Source organism: Cyprinodon tularosa, unplaced genomic scaffold (assembly GCF_016077235.1).
Source record: "Cyprinodon tularosa strain WSP-4 unplaced genomic scaffold, ASM1607723v1 ctg873, whole genome shotgun sequence".
Taxonomy (NCBI): Eukaryota; Metazoa; Chordata; class Actinopteri; order Cyprinodontiformes; family Cyprinodontidae; genus Cyprinodon; species Cyprinodon tularosa.
Genome location: NW_024039644.1, coordinates 117849 through 135567, shown reverse-complemented (window position 1 = coordinate 135567; position 17719 = coordinate 117849). Strand labels below are relative to the sequence as shown.

Genomic DNA, 17719 nt, shown 5'->3' with positions numbered 1-17719 from the left:
GACGGTGTGCTTCTGAGATCATAAGAGCAGAAATTAAGTTTAGCATAGATAAACAATTTCCCAGAGCGAGTTATAAACATTGATATGTGAAAGGATTAGAGTTGGTTATTATATCATAGCGAATGGGATTTAGTGTTTATGAAGTAAAGCTTATTTGAGTCAAACCTTTAGCTTTCACTGCATCTACTTGTATAAAATCTGAATGCATGCTCCATATCTCAAACTATTTAGGTAACTTTTGTTTTTTCACATTTTTTGTCACATGAGTCAACCACTGGCTGCACGTGTCTTGCGCACAGAGGCACCTTTTTTGTGCATGAGCGGTAATAAACACAGAAAGATCCGTTTGTAAGCTCATCTGCACAGCTTTACAGTCTAATTTTAAAAGCTGCTGTTGCTTTGAACATTACTGAAGACGTGTCATCTACATGGCTTGAGTACATCAAATGGGAAATCCTTATTTGGACATTTCAGCACTTGACAGATATCAGCGTGTGCGGGACTTTGGCATGTGGCAGGGCTGATTTGCTCCAACTGAAGGTGGGCAAGACCTGAACGTATGAGGGACCCTCCGATCACAGAACTGCAGGAGATGAGGTTTTGGTTTCTGCTGTTTGCACGCTCCTAACAAACTTGTCAGTGATGCTATGTTTCATCCAGAGCGCAGAGTTACTTCATCCTGAATCTCTCTTTCTCAAACATCATCCTCACTTTTCTCAACATGCCTGCCACTCTACTGGGGGTGGCTGGCCGCACGAAACTAATCAGAAACCAACTTTGTCGTGCTTTCAGTTTTAATGAGACGTTCATCACCTGCAACGCCATGCTGAGAATGGCCACGTTCAGCATGGACAGGTGGCTGGCTGTTTTCTCTCAGGTATTCCAGTAAGATGCACTCCAGGGAAGCTTTTGTGAGCGTGGCATACTCCTGGCTCCACTCCCTATCTTTCTCCCTGACCCAGCTGATGGTGGACTGGGGGAAATACAGCCAAACATATGCCTTATGCATGCTGCGCCTGGACGAGCAGGGTGGGGATCGGCTTTGCCACTCTCATGGTGCTGCTCCACTTCAGCAGCTTTGTGCTCTGCCTCTTCGTTCTCTCTTTCTGATGGTAGAAATTCATTCCAGGTGGAGGTTAATAATTGGGCAACAAATAATATATCCATCTGTTATTCTAGGAAACGTCATAATATATATAAAACATATCAGACATGTGTTTTCCCCTATCTCTGTCAGTATAAAGGAGAGGTACCTGGTTCAGCAGACAAAGAGAAGACAGCGAGCTGCTAAGAAGATCTGCCTATTTATTGGTTCCTTCATCATCTGCTTTTCATCATATGTCATTACGAGGTAACCCCCTGCTGTGGAGCTCAGCCATTGTAGTTTTTAATTATATGTTTGCCAGATATTTCGTAATAGCTTACACTTGACTGACTTACCTTGGTATTAACAAATCGTAAAAAACTAAATGATTCCGCTCTAAACAGGCTGTTAGTCATTCCAGATGTAATTTTGTGATCAATGCTGTCATTATTACAGTTTGCTTCGTGAGTATTATTAAAAATAAATAACCAAATTATTTACTTTTACTTGTACCAAATAAAATAGATTTAAAAAAAAATCAAGACATAAAAAATATAAAGTGTGAATCATCACAGATAACAGAAAAAAGTATAAGAACCTACAGTATACAACCAAAGGAAATGTAAAAAACAAATGGCAGTATTAAACTTTAGATAATGATTTTAGTTATTTCACAGCCTTGGAACCAGGATCTGAAAGGAGTGAGGAGAAGTATGAGGAGGTCGGACATCCAGGAGAGGCCCAGAGTACAGCAGCTTCTTCACATCTAGTGGAGGCAGCTGAGGTGCCTTTGGCATCTTTTTTTGATGCCCCCGGGACACCTCTCAAGGAAGGTGTTCCTGGCATGTCCTACCAAGAAGAAGCGCTGGAAAAACTGTCTCCTTCAGCTGGCCTGGAAACCCTCTGGCTTCCCCCAAGAAGTGTCTGGGGACAGGGAAGCCTGGGAGTCTCGACTGAGACTGTTTGCACAACGATCCAGTCCCAGGTAAGCTGAAAACGATGACAACGGGTTCTTCTGACTGGGAATATTAACATTTTCTACTCAGGTAGGATGATAACTTCAACGTGTCAGGTTATTCATGAATTGAACTAAAGATAAGTGTTATGGGATGCAGCCTTACAGGCCACAAGTGATTAGAATATCAGATGAAACATTATGCAAAAAGAGAGTTAGCAGTTATATAAAGATTCAGTAAATTACCACTGCTTTTCAAGATCTTTTTCTAAATGTTACACTCATCTTGTTAGAAACATCCAAAACCTTTATAAGGTAAATATCAGTCCCTCATTGTGCGTATTGTTCTTGAAATACAAAAGCATGGATAGCAAACACATAAGATGGGGGGCACTTCTTTTTAATTAAAAGCCTCAGTAGTTTCATTTTTTCTAAAAAAAAAATAAATAAACAACATAATCTTCAGCTTTCACACCCACACTAGCCATGTTTTTCTACTTTTTGTCTCTGTCATTCTAACATACACGCACACCCATGTTTGTTCTGCTATATATAGCGAGGACCATGTGTTGACTTCCATTAATTTTCTGTCATTTTCAACCCTTTCTGTTCCCTAACCATTACCAATGCATGCCTCACCCTCAATGGTGTAACGACACAGCAATAGGCCCAAAAGCAACATTATCTGGGTGGGCCCTATATGAAGTAAAACACAATTTTTCGTACCGTTACATCTGCAAAGAGACGTCCTAGTGTACAATTGCTTAGGGGTCAGTGAGGGGGCCCGTAAAGGCGGATTTATACCCTGAAACCAGGTCCTCCGCCTAGGTCTTGCAGTGAACAAAAAGCCATCCCCGCCCCCTCTGCAGGCACTCTGGTGCACCTCTCCCAAACTGTAACTGAGCACAGAGAGTGCTGCCGACAGGAAGCCTCTGATTGGTCAAATCTACATTCGCTCTACTCTATGCGTAATTCCTGTTTGTTATCTTACCAGCTTGTTTTGTTTGTATGACCGCCATTACGAAAAACCACTCGTAAAAAGATGGACCAGGTAGAAGAGCGAATCTGCGAAGAAGTGAGGAAGTCCCCACATCTCCACGACCCGAGCATCTGAATCAAAGTACGCATTTGTCCAGTCGCCATTGTTGTTGAATGTTGAATGACCTCGGGAACCAGAAGAGAAAACACGCCACACACTACACCACAATCCTTGCTAGTTTGTGATCAGTGTTGGGCACGTTAATTTGAAAGAGTAGTTAGTTATAGTTACTAGTTACTCTCCCAAAAATGAACTGAGTTACTGAGTTACTCCACAATAAAAGTAACTAGTTACTTTTAAAAGTAACTATTGCGTTACTCGCCCCCGTAACCCTCACCACCCGGCCCCCACCTTCTCGCCGTGTGTTTCAAAAGCCACCTGAATAGAGTGGACGACAAAAACAAGTACCTGCAGAGAGTTTTGCATTTATTGCAACTCAACGTAAATGACATCAGGGGGGAACACTATCTGACGGGCTTCTAAACCCCGTCAGATAGCGTTCCCCTCTTCTTAACATGGGGGGAACGGTATCTGATGGGCTTCTAAACCCCGTCAGATAATGTTCCCCTCTTCTTAACATGGGGGGAACGGTATTTGATGTGCTTCTAAACCCCGTCAGATAGCGTTCCCCTCTTCTTAACATGGGGGGAACGGTATTTGATGCGGTGTAAATATCATTTATCTATCTATCTATCTATCTATCTATCTATCTATCTATCTATCTATCTATCTATCTATCTATCTATCTATCTATCTATCTATCTATCTATCTATCTATCTATCTATCTATCTATCTATCTATCTATCTATCTATCTATCTATCTATCTATCTAGAGTCCTCCACACTCTCCATATCTCTGTGTTTGGTGCGTGTTAACACCCATAACACCCATTCTCATCCTTCCCTCTCTCATGACAAGGCGTGCACGAGTCCTATCATGAAAAAAAGGTTCATTGTGCGACCTGAATAACGTGCAGTAATGGGGTGTCGGCAATGTTTACTGTGTTATAGTTACAGTCAAAGTAATTAGTTAAAAAAAGGTAACAGCATTAGTAACGTGATTGCCCCTCTAGCGTTGTGTCGTGATACTACATAGCATGGACCACGCTTCAAAATTGAGCATAAATAAAAAATATCTGCATCAAGCTGACTGCGACAGAGTGCTTCAGAAGAATAACCTGCCCCTAAGAAGTTGGGGGCCCCTAAGCAACTAAAGTCTCTGCTTATCGATAGTTACGCCATTGCTCACCCTCAATTGAACCCAATTGAAACCTTAGTCCTAATGGTCCAATGGTCCTCATTGTGATGGTAAAATAGGAAAAACGGTCCTCACTTTGGTGTCTATACAAACACTCACACACACACCCACACACAGAGTGAAATCTGATCGTTGCAGCTCAAAGCCACATTCTGGTCTGGGATGCTCTCAGCGCAGCAGACAAAGGACGGGGCCCCGTGCTGTTGGTGGTAATTAAAAAAAGAGTCTTAGAGGAAGAAGAAAAAGTAGCAGCTGAAAGTTAACTGCCACATATCACAGTCTGCTCGCCTGAAGCTAAGCATGCATCTGGGAGTTTTGGCGCTGCTGTTTTTAGCGTGGAGTTGCCAGTGCGCTCCGCAGCAGCCGTGTCATCCAGGAGAGCAGTTTTTAGGTAAGTTCACAGAGAGGAGAGAAAACAATGGCCGCGAACAAGTCTGCTCACATATGAGGCTGAAATGCATACATTTTTTTTTTTTTTACTGAAATAGACCTTTTTTAAAATTAACACACTAGATGATGATGATCAGTTTTATTCTGAAACCAACGCTTAATTTTATCTAATAAATAGGTCATGATCCGCTCCGAATTAGTAAACACATAATTAACTGGTTATTACACTTATTATAATCATTGTTCCTCAGTATTTCTCTGCTACATTTCTGGACATATGCCTATAACGTTGGAACCACTGACAGTTTTTATTTGTTAAACAAATGTTATTATTATTTTTCTATCTTTGATGCAGAGTCAATGCTTTCTATTTTATCATTCATGTGAACATATCGCCCCCTAATGTTGATTTTAGGACCCACTACTTTCTTTTTGTTCTTGATTCTTCCCCACAGGAAGATGCAGCAGCACATGGGAAGAAACACGTATGTGTCTACTTGGTTTTTCCTTCTGTCGCAGGGTTTTGCACTGAAAAAAAATAAAATAAATAATGCAACAATTTTCGGCATTAACTGAATAATTTTTAGTTACTTTAACACAAATGTTTTGTTTCCCACCCTGCTGGCATGAAACAAATGTGTTAAAGACTAAATATGATTAAGTAAATGTCAAAAACGGTTGCATTTTTTTTCTTCAGTGTGTGTATCACAGCATAGGAGAGAAAATAGCAGGTTTCACCAATGATTTAAGATCAGTGAGGTGTGCTGTTTTCTGAATGGAGGGTATGGATAAAGGGGCGCTTTAATGCTTAATAACCGGATTGTGAGCTTGAGCTTGATAAATTGTCAAAAAAATGCCAAAAATGTATGTTTGGAAGAATCAAAACCTGTCAAAGCTACAAACTTCAGGAAGGTGGAATAATAGATTGCATTATTGCATTGGAGCCTTAACTACATGCTACAAATGTATATTATTTTATTATATCAATGTATGTTTAACCATGATTAAAAATACAATATTTTATTGTGTTTATTTACTGGGAAAATAGTGTTGTTATTGATTTTGTAATCAAATTGTTTTATTTCCCCTTTACTATCTTTCAACAGCTACTTGCACAGAACTGAACCTGGGCTACTGTAATGATTTGGAGTACTCAACGTGAGTTATACCAAAGCAATAAAGTCGTTGGTTTCTTATTCATGTAGAGTAGAACAGAAAATAGAATAGAAATATCCTTATTGTACCAGTGGAGAAAAATCAAGGTGTTTCATTCACAAAACAAAAAGGCAATTGGATCAAAAAGGTTTATTCATTACAAAAAAAGCACTTTTCTTACTGTTACTATCGCTAAATTATTGTGCTTTAGGGACAGAAAAAGATTAAACATCAAAAGACAATATATTTACAAAAACTATAGATGTTTTTAATTTTTATGGTAAGTAGTTTTAAGTTACTTTTTCCCCATCAAGCTGAAAAATATGTGGGTACTGTTTTCATAAATGTTTATGGTTAATTTTACTTGTGAGGAACTTGTATTTTATCAGTAAAAGTGTTTTCATATTCCTTTGAATATGAAAGTGACACACGTAATCTGGTTAAATCGCTGTTATTTTGATATGTGAGAATCTATGATGATGATAACCTTTAGATTTCTAGCAAATATTGTGAATCATCACAGCATTTTAGAGTCACTCTTTGCTTTTGATGTTGGTTTGCCACCCCTAGGGGTTTTTAACAGCCCAATGTGCCCTATAAGCTTTCTGGAGGCTCCATTGGGTTTAACTTAAAATTGGTCCACAGGTGGTGGTAATAAAACATGCTTGGAAAATTATCAGCAAGTGTGATTAAGCCTATAAAGTATGTGTATTTAGTTTTTGGTCAATTTGCGATTTTTACTGTTTAAAATCAATACCTTACTTACAAATAAGAAACCCAGACAGCTGACAATCTTCCTAGAAGTGGAGCTCATAGGTAATTTACCTTAAACTCAACTGCACTAACCTGACAAGACAGACTGATAATGTTCAGAATTCAGGTATAGCTCTAGACAATCAGAACGCTCCAACCATTCAGTTGGGGGAAAGGAAAGATGCTTAGTGGAACTGTTTGAGCAAATTGGAAAAAGCAACACCCACCTATCCCACCTTCATAATTTTGGTTTTGCCAATCATGGTAACAAATGTCTCTTTCTTTCAAATATTAAATCATGGATTCTGATGAATCAGATGTGACAGCAGCAGACATATTTATATTTTTTCGTTCTACCTGGAGCTTGGCAACATGAAAAAATAATGCAACTGTTTTTGGAATTTACTTAATGACATTTAGTTACTTTAACACAATCATGTTTTCAAGCTACCAGGGTAGATCAATAAACTATTGTGTTAAAGTAACAGAATATGATTAAGTAGATGCCAAAAACGATTGTTGCATTATTTGTTTCAGTGCAGCTCTTGCTGTTGTCACAGCTATACACTCACCGGCCACTTTATTAGGTACCCCATGCTAGTAACGGGTTGGACCCCGTTTTGCCTTCAGAACTGCCTCAATTCTTGGTGGCATAGATTCAACAAGGTGCTGGAAGCATTCCTCAGGGAGTTTGGTCCATATTGACATGATGGCATCACATAGTTGCTGCCGATTTGTCGGCTGCACATCCATGATGCGAATCTCCCGTTCCACCACATCCCAAAGATGCTCTATTGGATTGAGATCTGGTGGCTGTGGAGGCCATTTGAGTACAGTGAACTCATTGTCATGTTCAAGAAACCAGTCTGAGATGATTCCAGCTTTATGACATGGCTCATTATCCTGCTGAAAGTAGCCATCAGAAGTTGGGTACATTGTGGTCATAAAGGGATGGACATGGTCAGCAACAATACTCAGGTAGGCTGTGGCGTTGCAACGATGCTCAATTGGTACCAAGGGGCCCAAAGAGGGCCAAGAAAATATTCCCCACACCATGACACCACCAGCCTGAACCGTTGATACAAGGCAGGATAGATCCATGCTTTCATGTTGTAGACGCCAAATTCTGACCCTACCAACCGAATGTCGCAGCAGAAATCGAGACTCATCAGACCAGGCAACGTTTTTCCAATCTTCTATTGTCCAATTTCGATGAGCTTGTGCAAATTGTAGCCTCAGTTTCCTGTTCTTAGCTGAAAGGAGTGGTACCTGGTGTGGTTTTCTGCTGCTGTAGCCCATCTGCCTCAAAGTTCGACGTACTGTGCGTTCAGAGATGCTCTTCTGCCCACCTTGGTTGTAACGGGTGGTTATTTGAGTCACTGTTGCCCTTCTATCAGCTCCAACCAGTCTGGCCATTCTCCTCTGACCTCTGGCATCAACAAGGCATTTCCGCCCACAGAACTGCCGCTCACTGGATGTTTTTTCTTTTTCGGACCATTCTCTGTAAACCCTAGAGATGGTTGTGCGTGAAAATCCCAGTAGATCAGCAGTTTCTGAAATACTCAGACCAGCCCTTCTGGCACCAACAATCATGCCACGTTCAAAGTCATTCAAATCACCTTTCTTCCCCATACTGATGCTCAGTTTGAACTGCAGGAGATTGTCTTGACCATGTCTACATGCCTAAATGCACTGAGTTGCCGCCATGTGATTGGCTGCTTAGAAATTAAGTGTTAACGAGCAGTTGGACAGGTGTACCTAATAAAGTGGCCAGTGAGTGTATGTTCCACCTTAAACTATTGTAGTGCAACGTGATTAGCAGACCTGTTTTGGTTTCAGACTTGAATTATTTAAGCTGGAGCAGTACAAGATGGAGCATTGTGGGTTTGTGAACTCACTAATCCTGCAAAAAAAATCATCTTGAAAGCAAGATTATTACTGCACAATGCTTAGAGCAACCGGACAATAAAACTGTGAAAAACCTACATCTTTGAGTCTACAGGCAAAAGTTTGCCATCACAATTATAATAAGAAAAAAATATCTTGTTCAAAATATGTCCTGTTGCCACATAGTTCAATTTGAGAATTTAATTAATAAAAAGTGCTCTGCTGCTGCTTAAGACAGCTGTATAGAGAAAAATGAACTGAATCAAGGTTGCATAAAAATAAGACAAGAACTTGGCAGAGAGTCCTTCAAAATTATGCCAGGAATTGATAAAGTTTTAACAATAGCGAATATTTCATGGTTCATTTCATTGTATTACATGGTTCTACAAACTACATAGTCATGGGAGGTTTGTACAGTTTTCCAAATGGCATTCCTATCTTCCATTTTTCCAGCACCAAATTCCCTAATATTCTTGGTCACCAAAGTCGTATTGAAGCTGAGTCAGGAGCAGAATACCTCCTTCTGAGTGTCATCCATGGTCTACTCAATGGTGAGTGCTCCCCTGAGATCCGTCTTGTAGGGTGCTCGGTACTGGCCTCACCCTGTCGGGATAACAAGATTATCAAACCATGCCGCAGCACATGTGAGGCATTGAGGAAAGACTGTATGCACGCCTTTGAGGCCATTGAGATGGCCTGGCCCTACTTCCTGGATTGTGATCGCTTCTTTGCTGGTAATGAGGAGGGCTGCTTTGACCCATTAGCAGGGCTGAAAGGTAAAGATATGTGTCTTTGTTTTTTTTTAACCAATGATACCGAAGTAATGTTTGAAACCAACACAGCCAACCATTTCTTCTTCTCCATATCCCTGTGATTCACTCCTCCAGCCAGACAGGAGCTGACGTTATCCAGTCTCACTCCTGAAGAACCAAGCACCATCATTCAGTTCACCTACACCTCTAATGCCCAAATGTACAGCTTACTGAAGAGAACAGCAGCCAAATGCTCCCATATCTCTCAAGTCTACAGCATTGGAAGAAGCACAGAAGGCAGAGATCTGTTGGTGATCGAGTTTACTGACAACCCAGGACAACATGAGCTGCGTGAGTAAAAGCATTTTAGTCCTGACGTTTACTACGTTACTGTCAACAAAATAGCCCTCTGTTCTTACTTTTGTCATCACAGAAAACACATTAAATTGACATTAAAGTATTTATACTTTCTATACATTTTTATTTTAATACTGGAGAAAGATTACCAGAGTAAATATGAAAAGCATTTTTTAAAAGTTTTTATTTGTTGAATTTTATTTTCTTTGTCCAACTGTGTCTGATCTGAAAAAAAGCTACTTGCTTTTAAACATAGCCAGTTTTGCCACAATTGGCCACTATAATTACCATAGGTTATTTGTTATAACTGGTAGTGAGTTTTTTTTACATCACAGTGGTGAATTGGGGCCTTCTCTTGTTTGCAGAATTTAGTCACATTTGGTTGTTTATTGCATCTTGTTCCTTTGTGACCTCCAGCAAAAGCTGTCTAGAAACACTGGAGGGCAGCATTGTTCAATGTTCCTCTGTTTCTGCATAATGGCCTTATCTGTGGTTCTTGGGCTTCCAAGGTTAAAATGATTAATTTGAACCCTTTACAGACTGATCAACATGAAATACTTTTCTTTATTTTATTTAGATGAAGTGTCGCTTTCTGAGACATACTAGCCTACTTCATGCTTTCAGACAGATTCTAATTAGGTTCCTGATTCATATTTAGATACCTACTTTTTGGATGTATTTATCCATCTAGTTTTAAGTGTTAAAAAATGTGTCAAAAAGGAAAAGAAATGACAAACTCCGTCAGGGGGGTAGATACATCTTCAGAGCAGTATTCCTGTGGTGTATATTAAAAAAGAACACCCCTTTGATGTGCATTGGGCACTGAACTGAGGATTTGTCCTGATATAATTGGTGGAACTGTCCTTTTGACAATAAATCTTATAAAAGATGAAAAGATATCAGACTACATTTTTGAATTTTAAATATGTTATGCCAATTGTTTCTAGAACAAGTTGTCGCATTATTTTAAAAAAGATATTTTATCATCATATTTATTGTGAATGGCATTGCTGTAGCTTTAAGTGTTTTTTTTTATTTATTTTGCTCATTTTCTGTAGTTGAGCCAGAGATTAAGTTGGTGGGCAACATGCACGGAAATGAGGTGCTAGGCCGTCAGCTGCTCATCTACTTGGTGCAGTACCTGTGCTCAGAATACATCCTGGGAAACCAACGAATTCAGTCCATCATTAACAACACTCGGGTTCACATTCTGGCCTCCATGAACCCTGACGGTTATGAGCTGGCTGCCTCAGAGGTAGAGGATAGCAATGACCCGGAGCTCTCCAACCAGGAAGTAAATATTGTTAACAAAAGGAAGAACAAACCACCATTATCCACTCTCATTTCTTTTTGACTCTTTTCTTTTGTCTTTTGCTTTGAAGCCTGATCAGTTAGTCTGTAGAAACAACTCCTCTGGCTCCCAGTCTCAAGTGATCAACCAGTGATGACCTGTAAAGTGCCTTGAGGTGACCTGTTGTGAATTGGCATTATATAAATAAACTGAAATGATGTCAACACTGGTTGACAAATGAAATCACATAATTGACCCAAATAAATCTGATTCAGACAGATTTCAGAAACATCTTTAAACAGGTTGAACACTTAAGCTGGCTGTGGGAAAAGTACATGTCTGCTGTACAGGCAGCAGCAGCAGGTTTTTCTTTTTGCTCTGCACATCCACTAATCCTATGACTCTAACATCTGGGAATTCTTATGTGAATGGGTTGTGCATGTTACAATGTGGGCATTTATAACTGGCCTGGGTCAGATAAATGTTACTGAATGCCAATATGCTGCTTCAGTCAGTGCATGGTTCCATTTTAAGTATTTTATTGGCTTTGACAAAATCTATAACTTAAGAAAGTCTGCTTAAAATTAATCTTTTGGACGTCACTGCATGTGTGACAATAATTCTGAAAATATATGCTTTAAAAGGAAAAGGTTTGCTCTGTGGTCAATGTCTGGAATATAGAAGGGGAAATTGTTTCTGTATCCGTGCATGCATTTGGCAACACAGAGCTGTACAACAATAATCCTCATTTCTTTGTATCTTCCTTTTCAAAGAACCAGAGTTTTATATACTATGATAGCCTTGATCAATGCTTCTTTAGAGTGTCTGTTTTTTCAAGGATTATCTCCCCATTTATTTTTACTCTCTCCTTGACCTGACTTCATAATCAGTTATTCAAACATTCAAAGAAATTTAGTTTTGGATTATCTTTCACTGGTAGGCTGCTCCAAAGTTTTCTTTCCGCTATATATTTTATATCAGCAAGAAAAGCCAGAGATAACAGTACAACAACATGCATGAAAAAGAACTGCAGTATTAAGGCAAGACAATTCCCAAAGAGATTCCAGCTTAATAGTAAGTTGAACAGCTAAAATATTATGTATCTCTTTTCTTTTGCCCCAAAAAGTACCCAGGATGTTATTTGAAACATGATTATTCTACTCTGGAAATATTAATAAAATATATATATGTATATATTTTTTTTTATCTGTCCAGTTTCATTATATTTCATAGGGAGGGGCTGGCCTTTTAGTGATCAATATATTTGCAGATGGGTCACTAATGTAGCACAATATTAAATTCACCTCTAGATCTTTTTTTAAATAAAAAGATCAAGTGCTCAATTAGATGTCTGTAAAAATAAAAGTAATTCATGTGTTACCTAGAAGATTGTACTCTGCCAGCATGATATAAATACAATAAATATTCAACTAAAAAGGATCACATAATGATGGCAAAATAAAAATGTAAAAGCAACTGAAAGATACAGTCAGAAAAGCCAGGAATACTTTGATCAAGGCAACTTATATGATTTAAAAAAAAATCTGGAACTTTAAAGGAATATACAAAGAAAGTTTTTTTTTTCACATATAAAGAAATGAACAGTGGCTGAGAACTTAAAGCACATAAAGCACATAAACCAAAATCAGATGTTTTTTTTAAGCAAAGGACTAGTGTTTGAATTTAATTCTTGAATAATGCCCTAATGTTTTCTTTTCCTCTGTTATAATGGATAAATGGTCTTGTCTTCATGTTAACAATAGAATTAACATAGACATCTAACATTAATTTTGTTAAATTCTGACTAACTTGATTTAAGTTTTCTCTAATAATTGCTGGTGCCACTTGTCTTGGTTCATCACCTTAAGTACCATTACCATAATACCAGAATTTGTAAACCTTAATGCCAAGAATTATTTGACCTCAAATCTTTTAGGGTCATTTGCTGAATGGATGGATAAGCGGACGTGCTAATGCCCAGAACCTTGACCTGAACCGCAACTTTCCTGATCTCACCTCCATCTTCTACCGAAACCGTCGCAGCAGGCACTACCGCATAGATCACATCCCTATCCCTGATGCCTACTGGTTTGGGAAGGTAGAAGAAAATTAAGGAACTTATCACAGTTAACTAGTTGAACGACCAACCAACCTTGGCTGTAAATGATGTAGTTGTGATTTTCTACCTGCAGGTGGCACCAGAGACCTTTGCAGTAATGAAGTGGATTAGGTCACTGCCATTTGTTCAGTCTGCCAGCCTTCATGGAGGGGAGCTGGTGGTCTCCTACCCTTTCGACTTCTCCAGACACCCACAGGAGGAAAAGATGTTTTCACCAACACCAGATGAACTGGTGAGGATTCATGTAAAACACTTCACTAACATAACAAATCAGACACATTAACATCTCTCAGCTTTCACATACCAATAATCTTCCCGTGCCCAGATTTTCAAGCAGCTTGCTCGCACTTATGCAGATGCTCATGCAACCATGTCAAACAACGACACAGACAGGTGTGGGGCCTCTTTTTATCGCACCAGAGGCATCATCAATGGTGCACTGTGGTACAGTTTTGCTGGTGGTGAGATACCTTCACAGTTGCCACATATATACTCTGATGATTCTGACAACAAAATATCTGATACCTTCACACAATATCTCTCCCTCAACTGCAGGTATGTCTGATTTCAATTACTTACATACCAACTGTATGGAGATCACAGTGGAGCTTGGCTGTGACAAATTCCCCCCAGAGGCTGAGCTCTATCCAGAATGGAAAAGAAATAAAGAAGCTCTGCTTAGTTTTCTTGAATCTGTAAGTGTTGACTGGAAAGCTTAGAGTTAGTTTGAAGGGGCCTTATTGCTTAGTCCAGATTAAACATGCTTGGTCATTATGGAATTAGATATGATTGGCCTCTTTTTTTCCTCCAAGGTCCATCGAGGAATAAAGGGTGTTGTGAGGGATACAGATGGAAATGGTATAAAGGGCGCAACTGTTTCTGTCAGGGGGATTAGGAAAGACATCACTACAGGTAAAAATACATATCCAAAGTTTGACAAATTTTAGCTACAAATTTTATTATTATTTTCATTATATTTTATGTATTTCTCTCCTCCATAACTCACTTCAAGCTGAGGATGGAGATTACTGGAGGCTGCTTAATTCAGGAACTCACATTCTGACAGCTACTGCCAAAGGCTATTCAAAGGTCAGCAAGAGGGTTCATCTCCCTCACAACATGAACAAAGCTGGACGGGTCGACTTCGTCTTAAAAAAGGTTTGGATTTTCGGCTTCCATGTCTCTATTTTACTTTGTATTTAAAATTTACTGTTTCACCCAAAGGTTTGCAAACTCTTACTGTTCTGGGTGCAATACCTATTTAGCAATTTTGCAACAAATTTTTTGAACTCCAAAGCAGCCCAAAGCAGAGTTCAATATCAGATAATTAATACGGACAGTTTAGGAAGGCTTCATAAAGGCTATGAAATCAAGGCGCATTATGTCATCAGGGTATGGGTTCATAGACGAGCAGGGGAGTCACACATGCGAAGCACAAAACACGAAGCGTCAAAATCGAGTTACGGAGAAACAGCCGGTATTTTTCAGTTTTGTTCCACCCTTGTCTCTGCAACGCCTCCACTTATCACCAAATCAAACATACTAAGAAAACGATACAAAGAAAAATAGCTGCAAAAAAGACTTAGCACTGGTTATGTTGTGGCTTTAAAACTGATTTTTTTTGTTCCCTGCTAAAACAAAGTTTGTGAATTCAGTTAAATAATTGTTAAAATATATCTGTCATTTGTGTGTTTTTAGCTTTCTTCCTGTATGGGAAGCTTTTCAAAATTTGAAACATTAGTGCAATGGTTTATGTTAAAATAAACCTTTGGGTTAAGTTGTCACAAGCAGGTTTTTCTTGTGTTTCTTGTGAATTTGGTCTTAAATTTTTATTTCAAGTGGCAATAAAAAGTCTTAAAAAGTCTTGAATTTAACTTGTCTTATGCTGTAGGAACCCTGTAAAAAGACTTAGCCAAAAGATAATGAAAAAGATGTAAATCCAGCTTAAAAGATATGCCCTATGGCAGGCCTTTTCCTGTGTACTATTTCACAGAAAAATCTTATTGCTGAAATTCATTTTTAAACTCTAGATTGAAATTGCTATCTATTTTACCACCTTTCCATCTTTCTCTTATCACATGTGCAGGTTCCCCTGGAGCCGGATATAGATGATCACCTCTTCCCCTCGGTTGACACCTGGGATCGATTCGACCCCTATAACCATTTTGAGCGATATGGCGAGCCAGTAGTTACTGAGGAGGGAATAGAGCGGCAGGAGAAACCCTGGTGGTGGAGCTACTTCTCCCAGTCTGGCATCTCATCTCCAAACTGGCTGCTGAAAAATGTATAGAATGATTTTGGAAAAGCGGACGTTCACATGCATTCATGTAGCAGTGGCTCTGACACTGACTTTCAAACCTTTCATCCGAGCATTTTGAAAAATATTTTAAGATTTTGGGGCCAATATTATTCTGCTCTCTGGATTTAACTCAGTTTGAACAATAAATAAATAAATGAATAAATAAATAAATAAAAGTAGGGATGGCACAGTATTCATCACAAGTAGAAACGTGCACTTAAAATAAATCAATTTCTAATGATCTACTGTGTAAAATATTCCAGTTTTAAAATTTGAGTTTGATGTGTTGTTTTTGATGTCATACATTAAATACAAAATCTTCCCGTTTTTATTTTTTATTTTTATCTTTTGTAAGCCAAAAGGAAACAGTGGAGCATTCAGTCCGGTCAATATCAAGCACCTGAACTAAATTAAAGCTTTCCATAGAAGGGTTTGTACCATCACTGTGTACACAGTTAAATGGCTTGCTTTGATTCTTGCTTCAGGGTAAAATAAATATGAATATGAAAAAAAATTGGGTTACATTTTCTTTATCCGGTATTTTTTATTTAATTTTTTTACCTTAAGATTCTTTAAATGCCTCCCTTTGTCCAGCAGAGGCTACCACAGAATAAGGCATACCAACTGTTGAAATGTACTATTTTACAAAAAATAAAATGTTAACATTCTATCATGGAAAAAGCTAATTGTTTAAAATGTAAGGTTAAAGATATGTCCCTAAAGATAAGTCCCCAAACTGCAGCTTTATCCTTGAAAGCTCACTTGATATGACTCCATATTTTGTTATAAAGCATCAAAGTAAGATAAGAGAACTAAATAAAGAATTATAAATATATCTTTGTCAGGATTTGGAGTTGGTTTGGACGACCCAAATGCAGAGGCCAGTAGGCAGAGGTGAATTTAATTGGGTTTACTAAGGTTCACAGGAACTGAGGCAGGAATCAAAATCCAACAGAAAATAACAAACGCACCACAACCAAGGAGACATCAGGGGTAAACCAAAACTAGGAGCCAGGGAGAGACGAGGAAAGCAGACAGACGTTAGACGAGAATCCAGCAAACAGGAACTGAAGGCTTTTAAAGGGGACAGAGACAAAGAGAGGGCTAACGAGGGTGAGGGCAGAACAGAAAACAGAGCAAGGGAAAGGACACAACAGGGCAGCAGAGGACAACAAATGGAAAACCAAGAAAAACGAACTAACAAACCAAGACTCTGACAGTACCCCCCACTTAAGGGCGGATCCCAGACGCCCTAAAATGTCCAGAAACAAAAAACAACCCACCCAGGGTGGGCGGAGGGGGAACCAGGAAGGAAGGCACAAAAACAAAACAGAGTCCGAAAACAAAAAACAACCCACCCAGGGTGGGCGAGGGCAACGAAAAGTCTCTGGAGGCAGACGAGGAAGAGTCTCTGGAGGCGGGCCGTGGGGCCGAAGGCGTGGCAGACGCTCTGGAGGCCGGCCGCGGGGCCGGAGGCGAGGCAGACGCTCTGGTGGCCGGCCGCTGGGCCGGAGGCGTGGCAGACACTCAGGAGGCCGGCCGCGGGGCCAGAGGCGTGGCAGATGCTCTGGAGGCCGGCCGCGGGGCCGGAGGTGTGGCAGACACTCAGGAGGCCGGCCGCGGGGCCAGAGGCGTGGCAGATGCTCTGCAATTAATCTGCTCTGCAGATGCTAAACAATTAAACACAACCAAAAGTCCAGATCATGACAGTGATTGTTTTGCATAAATTACATTAATGACATTAAGGCACTATTCTTCCTAATGCCTTAACATTTGTCTTTTAAAATTTAATTGTTATTATTAATATCACACCTCTAGTGTAAAATGGATTAGTTCCAGTTAAAATTAAAGCCAAGTCAACCATGGACGTGTTCATGATGCAACAGGATAAACAGGATGTGAATGAATTCCTTGCAAAGAGCAATATATTAGAAGTCATGATCTGGATCCTAAACATGTTCGTACTAAGTTAAAATTCCCATAATGACCCTGAACAAACACAGACATCACACCTGAATTATGAAAAGTACCACAGAGTCATCATTTAGCAAGTGGATGTTTAAATGTTTTGTTTTATTTATTAATTAATTTAATAATTTATTGTTGTTGCTTTCAGTACAATACAGTTTACGTCTCACCTAAACCTTATAGTGACCTGTATGGAAAACAGGATAGGTCCAGGGTGGGTGACGGGGGCACGGAAGAAGGGTGTTACGTCCCGGACAAGCCCCCAATTTATGTTACGTCCCCTGGCTGAGTCTAAGGGATGTAAGGGACCAACATAAATTTAGACAGTATATGAAGGAGTCAAAAGGGCATTTTATTCTGACATTTCTTTTGAATAAATTGTGGTAAAAGCTTTAGGGAGAGCCCAGGCCA

The 17719-nt window shown here is 39.4% G+C and overlaps 1 protein-coding gene and 1 pseudogene across 2 annotated transcripts; both read left to right on the top strand.

The window, feature by feature from the left end:
• The first annotated feature begins 316 nt into the window (after positions 1–316).
• On the top strand, positions 317–1355 carry LOC119775488 (annotated as a pseudogene).
• Positions 1356–4473: 3118 nt separating this feature from the next.
• LOC119775491 (carboxypeptidase Z-like) lies at positions 4474–15854 on the top strand. 2 transcript variants are annotated; one of them, XM_038273487.1, is made up of 13 exons: positions 4474–4728; positions 5183–5212; positions 5834–5885; positions 8976–9298; positions 9410–9625; positions 10690–10886; positions 12859–13020; positions 13115–13273; positions 13367–13502; positions 13597–13736; positions 13854–13953; positions 14054–14199; positions 15128–15854. In XM_038273487.1, exons 1-13 carry the CDS (start codon positions 4638–4640, stop codon positions 15329–15331), a joined length of 1956 nt encoding a protein of 651 aa, XP_038129415.1. In that variant the 5' UTR covers positions 4474–4637; the 3' UTR covers positions 15332–15854. The 2 variants fall into 2 exon arrangements, with proteins under 2 accessions (XP_038129415.1, XP_038129414.1); XM_038273486.1 differs by having other exon boundaries at positions 10690–10925.
• Positions 15855–17719: the final 1865 nt, after the last annotated feature.